General features: G+C 46.3%; 1 protein-coding gene across 1 annotated transcript in view; it reads right to left on the bottom strand.

The window, feature by feature from the left end:
• sspo (SCO-spondin) overlaps positions 1-5,028 on the bottom strand; it is a 136,379-nt gene that overhangs the window by 88,763 nt on the left and 42,588 nt on the right. Inside the window, 9 exon segments of the mRNA XM_076291439.1 lie at positions 533-688; positions 1,058-1,199; positions 1,497-1,710; positions 2,257-2,374; positions 2,643-2,664; positions 2,786-3,027; positions 3,432-3,602; positions 4,064-4,205; positions 4,421-4,548. Coding sequence (XP_076147554.1) covers positions 533-688; positions 1,058-1,199; positions 1,497-1,710; positions 2,257-2,374; positions 2,643-2,664; positions 2,786-3,027; positions 3,432-3,602; positions 4,064-4,205; positions 4,421-4,548 — 1,335 coding nt within the window.

The raw sequence follows: 5,028 nt of genomic DNA, 5'->3' as shown, positions 1-5,028 counted from the left end.
TTTTTATAGTATTTCACAGTATAATTCATACAACCAACAAACAGAAATAAACTGTTTTACTGTTAACTGGATAAACTGGAAACTGTGTTTACTTGCATTTAGCCTACTACATCCCTGATGCCACCACACCAAGCCCAGATCATCAGTGCCACCACACCAAGCCCAGATTATCAGTGCCCCCACACCAAGCCCAGATCATCAGTACCACCACACCAAGCCCAGATCATCAGTGCCACCACACCAAGCCCAGATCATCAGTGCCACCACACCAAGCCCAGATCATCAGTGGCACTGATGAGCCACCAAGCCCAGATCATCAGTGCCACCACACCAAGCCCAGATCATCAGTGCCACCACACCATGCCCAGATCATCAGTGCCACCACACCATGCCCAGATCATCAGTGCCACCACACCATGCCCAGATCATCAGTGCCACCACACCAAGCCCAGATCATCAGTGCCACCACACCAAGCCCAGATAAGCGCCGTGTCTCCTCCATAGTCTCTACTGTTCTCTCTGAGTCCCTTACCACAGCCCAGCTCGTCAGAGTGGTCCAGGCAGTCTGGACGGCCGTCACATAGCGCGCTGATGGGGACACACTCGCCGCTGGAACAGGCGAACGTGCCGCTCACACACCTCACTCCCGGGGCCCCAGTGGTCACACTGCTGGGGGTCACCAGCTCATCTGGTGTGTGTGTGTGTGTGTGGGGGGGGGGGGGGGGGGAATAAGGCAATGGTCAAAAGTGATGTGAAACATGGTCAAAAGTCTTTCTCAGCTTGTTTTCTGAAATGTAGCTTTGTCTTTAGTTTTGTAATTTTATTTTCTGAAATGTAAATTATATATAACCTGTCTGGGCCACAGTACAAAACAGGTTTACAATGTAATTTACAATTACATTTATTAATTTAGCCTTCATCTAAAGTGACTTAAAAGATGAGGAATAACATTCAAGATACATTGCAAAGTAGTCACTAGTCACTTTACACTAAAGTAAAGATTCATAACTGATTCAAATCACCATAGATAAAACCATAGATAGCAGGAAGTTCGTACCTTCTCTGCAGCCTAAGATCTCCACACGCAGGTAGAAGGTGTGTCGGTATTCCACAGGTATGATACGCAGGTACCGCACCCTTATCAGTCTGTTCAGCCAGCGTGTGACAGGGCTCCTACCCACCATCCGCACCTCAAACACCTACCACATGCACACACACACACACACACACACACACACACACACACACACACACACACACGCACACACATGCACGCACCATGCACGCGCACACACACACACGCACACGCACACGCACACGCACACACACACACGCACGCGCACACGCACACGCACACGCACACGCACACGCACACGCACACACACACACAAACACAACTTTTAAAAAGTGTCAGCATTTATTAGTCTTTACAAGTGCTGTGCTGACTAAAAACTAAAGACTAAAGACTAAAAAATAAAACTACAATGACACTTCACCTTAGGCGGGTCACCTCTCCTTCCGGTGTCTGTGTAGTCAGTGAAATGGCTCTCCACCAGGGCGAACGCCAGGCGATACTTGGTCAGGTAGCCCCACATGCGCTCACTGCCCTGCATCACCACACCTGACACCCAGGTAGGCTCCAGGAAGTCCACCTGGAAGTAGGGATTAGGGTCGCTCGGCAACGGACTCCACCCCGGTTCCATGACAGGTCTGCAGAAGGAAGCACATAAATCTGGGGTAAATGATGATATTCGACGTGGCAATGTGTTTATCCTCATTAGAATAAATGACCGAGTTCTAGTTCTCAGACACTGTGATGCTTATAATGATAGAAGGTGGTCACTTGCGCTTTAGCCTGGTTGGTGCTCACGGAACAGGACGCAGAAGTCAAATAGGGAGATCCAAAGTCTAACAGGAGCCAAGGAGCAGGACCGGAGCACTCAATGCTTAACGTGATTTTTATTAGTGCAAACTGACTAACGTTTCGACGCCCATGCGTCTTCTTCAGAGTCAAAAAGTCCAAATAAATGCTTATAATGATGTTCAGTTGTGTTTACGGAGAGGTAGAAATAACACTGAACATTAAAGGGGACATAAGTAGACATCTGGAGGTTTAGAACTGTCTGGAATGCATGACTACGTCGGCAACAGCAGTCTTCCATTCACTTGCACTGAATTCTATACAGTGGCAATGAGGGGCGAAGGGGTATCACAAGAGAGATGGTTCGATGACCGCAGGTTAGCATACTAACTCACACATTGGGGATGATATTGAGACGTCCACCGTCAGCTGGGTTGTTTTCGCGGTTGCTAGACGAGGTCAGCTGGCCGTAGTAGATTCGGCCATCTTCCATGCCCATAGCGGAGGCACACACTGGACACACAAGAGAGATCATGTGACTGTGATGAGAATAATGTCCCATTATACAGAATGTTCCCTTACACCTCATCATTACTTATCACTACATGCAGTTATTCTGTGTGAGAAGAATGCAGAAATCCCACATAGGCCTATATTGACCAGTACAAGCATCTACTGTGTTTTAATCACTGAGTTACATCAGAGAGGCATTTGAACTTGTTTTTATTAAAAAGTCTATGACCATGATTTACTTTATGTAAGGACATTATTTAATACATACCCCTGTGTCCAGGTTCTCCTTGCTGTTACACAGAGAGTAAAAACAGTGTTACAGAAATGTCTGAAACCAGGAAGCTTTTATTGTAAACAATGTTATGATTACTGAGAGTGTCCACTACAGGATGTAAACGAGCAGACACTTACAGTTGTTGTCGGGGAGGGTGTCGTTGTGACCGTAGTGACCGCGGCCACCCCAGGTGTCCTGAGGGGTGCAGGGTTGGGTGTGACGGGTTTGGAGGGGACGCAGCCCTTCTCGTCCGCCCCGTCAGGACACTGCGGCACCCCGTCACAGCGCTGGGCTGCATCAATACAGCCCCCTGGTGGCGGACAGGAGAACTGACCTGTGGCACACCCATGGGGACGAAGGGTGGTGGAGGACTGGGTACCTGTGTTGGAGTAGAACAAACAAACATATACAAATCACACCGGAAGAAAACATGATGATGAATATTTAAAACAGGTACAAAATCATGATTTTTGGTTGATTAAGAAGTGAATATATTATATTATATATATATTATTATATATATAAGTAATTGCAGGGGATCAGGTACTTTAATTCTCAGGTAAATAATAAACAGCTTTCACTGCTGAGGGAGTGTCTGGGAATTCTGTGTTCTTGATCTATAGAGATTACGGTTATTTGAGGAATTCTATGTTGTTGATCTACAGAGATTACGGTTATTTGAGGAATTCTGTGTTGTTGATCTACAGATATTACGGTTATTTGAGGAATTCTGTGTTGTTGATCTACAGAGATTACGGTTATTTGAGGAATTCCGTCTCTCACCGCAGTGGCGCTCATCCGAGCCGTCCCCACAATCGTTGACTCCGTTGCAAACGACACCGGAGGGTCCGGCCGGAACACAGCGGCCATTCTCACAGCGGAACTCCCTGTCTCGGCACGGCCTAGGAGTGACGGGAGACAGAGAGGGAACAGGGGTGGACAGCCAACTGTATCCTACACAGGGACACAGAGGGGTCAGATAACGTGTTGAAGTCATACTCTACACAGGGACACAGAGGGGTCAGATAACGTGTTGAAGTCATACTCTATCCAGTCAGAGCGAACACAACAACAAAATGTGTTCAGCACTGGTAAGGAAACAGACGCGCTGATGGACACTGTGGAGAGGCTTTATACATTTAGTGACAGAAACTAGATGTAGATGAAAAAACACTATGTTGAGTGAAAGGAAGGAAGGGAGGGAAAGGTTTAAGAAAGTGTGTGTGTGTGTGTGTGTGTGTGTGTGTGTGTGTGTGTGTGTGTGTGTGTGTGTGTGTGTGTGTGTGTGTGTGTGTGTATGTTTATGAATGTGTGTGTGTGTGTGTGTGTGTGTGTGTGTGTGTGTGTGTGTGTGTGTGTGTGTATGTTTATGAATGTGTGTGTGTGTGTGTGTGTGTGTGTGTGTATATATTTACCTGACTCACAGCCCATCAGTTCCACTCGCAGGTAGATGCCGTTCTGGAAGTCGTGGGGCAGCACACGCACAAACCGTGCCAACACCATCCTGTCCAATTGCGTCTGAGCAACCCCTCGGTCGTCACGGTTACCCAGGAAAACCTGACCACCACACATGGATGGATGGATTAGTGTGTTGTATTGAACATGGAACATGAAATGGTGCTCAAATGTAAAGTCTGCTATATTTTTTGTTTTTTTTGTCTGAAGTACATGTATGTGAAAAACAACATGCACATGCATGAAAACTCTCTCTCACACACACACACACACACACACACACACACACACACAAATAAACACACTGTGGCCAGTACCTTGGCTTTGGGGCGGGCGTCAGTGATCAGCTCTTTGTAGGTGAACCACTGGATTCCATCAAAGCTGAACTGCAGGTAGAAACTAGACACAAAGGTGCCAAACATCCCACCTCCCTGGGTTAGGAGGCCTACAATGGGGCCCAGAGAGAACAGGAGACAGACCGAGAGAGAGAAAGAGAGAGAGAGAGAGAGAGGGAGAGAGAGAGAGACAGAGAGACATCATTATCTCTAAAAGATGGACTAATCCTAACTTATATCTAATGAATGCTATATCATTCATTATCTCTCTCAGACTGGCTAAATCTAACCTCTATCTGATTAATGCTACACCATTATCTCTCTAAGACTGACTAAGTCTAACTTCTGATGAATGATGAACGTCAGATGAACATCTGATGAATGCAGGAGCTCATGGCGCTCTAGACTCTGATTATGTAATGTTACATTTGATGTTCTAACCCACCTGTAGTAACTGAGGCTTTGTGATGTTACACTACAGTAATGCGCTGTATCTGCAATTTGATGACATCTGTATTTGTAATGTGATGAGATCTGTGATGTTATAATGTTACCTGTGATGTTGTGTCTGTAATCTGATACCTGAGATG

This window comes from Alosa pseudoharengus, unplaced genomic scaffold, assembly GCF_046254945.1.
Source record: "Alosa pseudoharengus isolate Yale_2024_CS ecotype anadromous, Long Island Sound unplaced genomic scaffold, YU_APseudo_1.1 YU_APseudo_1.1_scf_18, whole genome shotgun sequence".
Lineage (NCBI taxonomy): Eukaryota > Metazoa > Chordata > Actinopteri > Clupeiformes > Clupeidae > Alosa > Alosa pseudoharengus.
The sequence above is the reverse complement of the archived record's forward strand: the minus strand, read 5'-3'. Positions and strand labels throughout refer to the sequence as shown.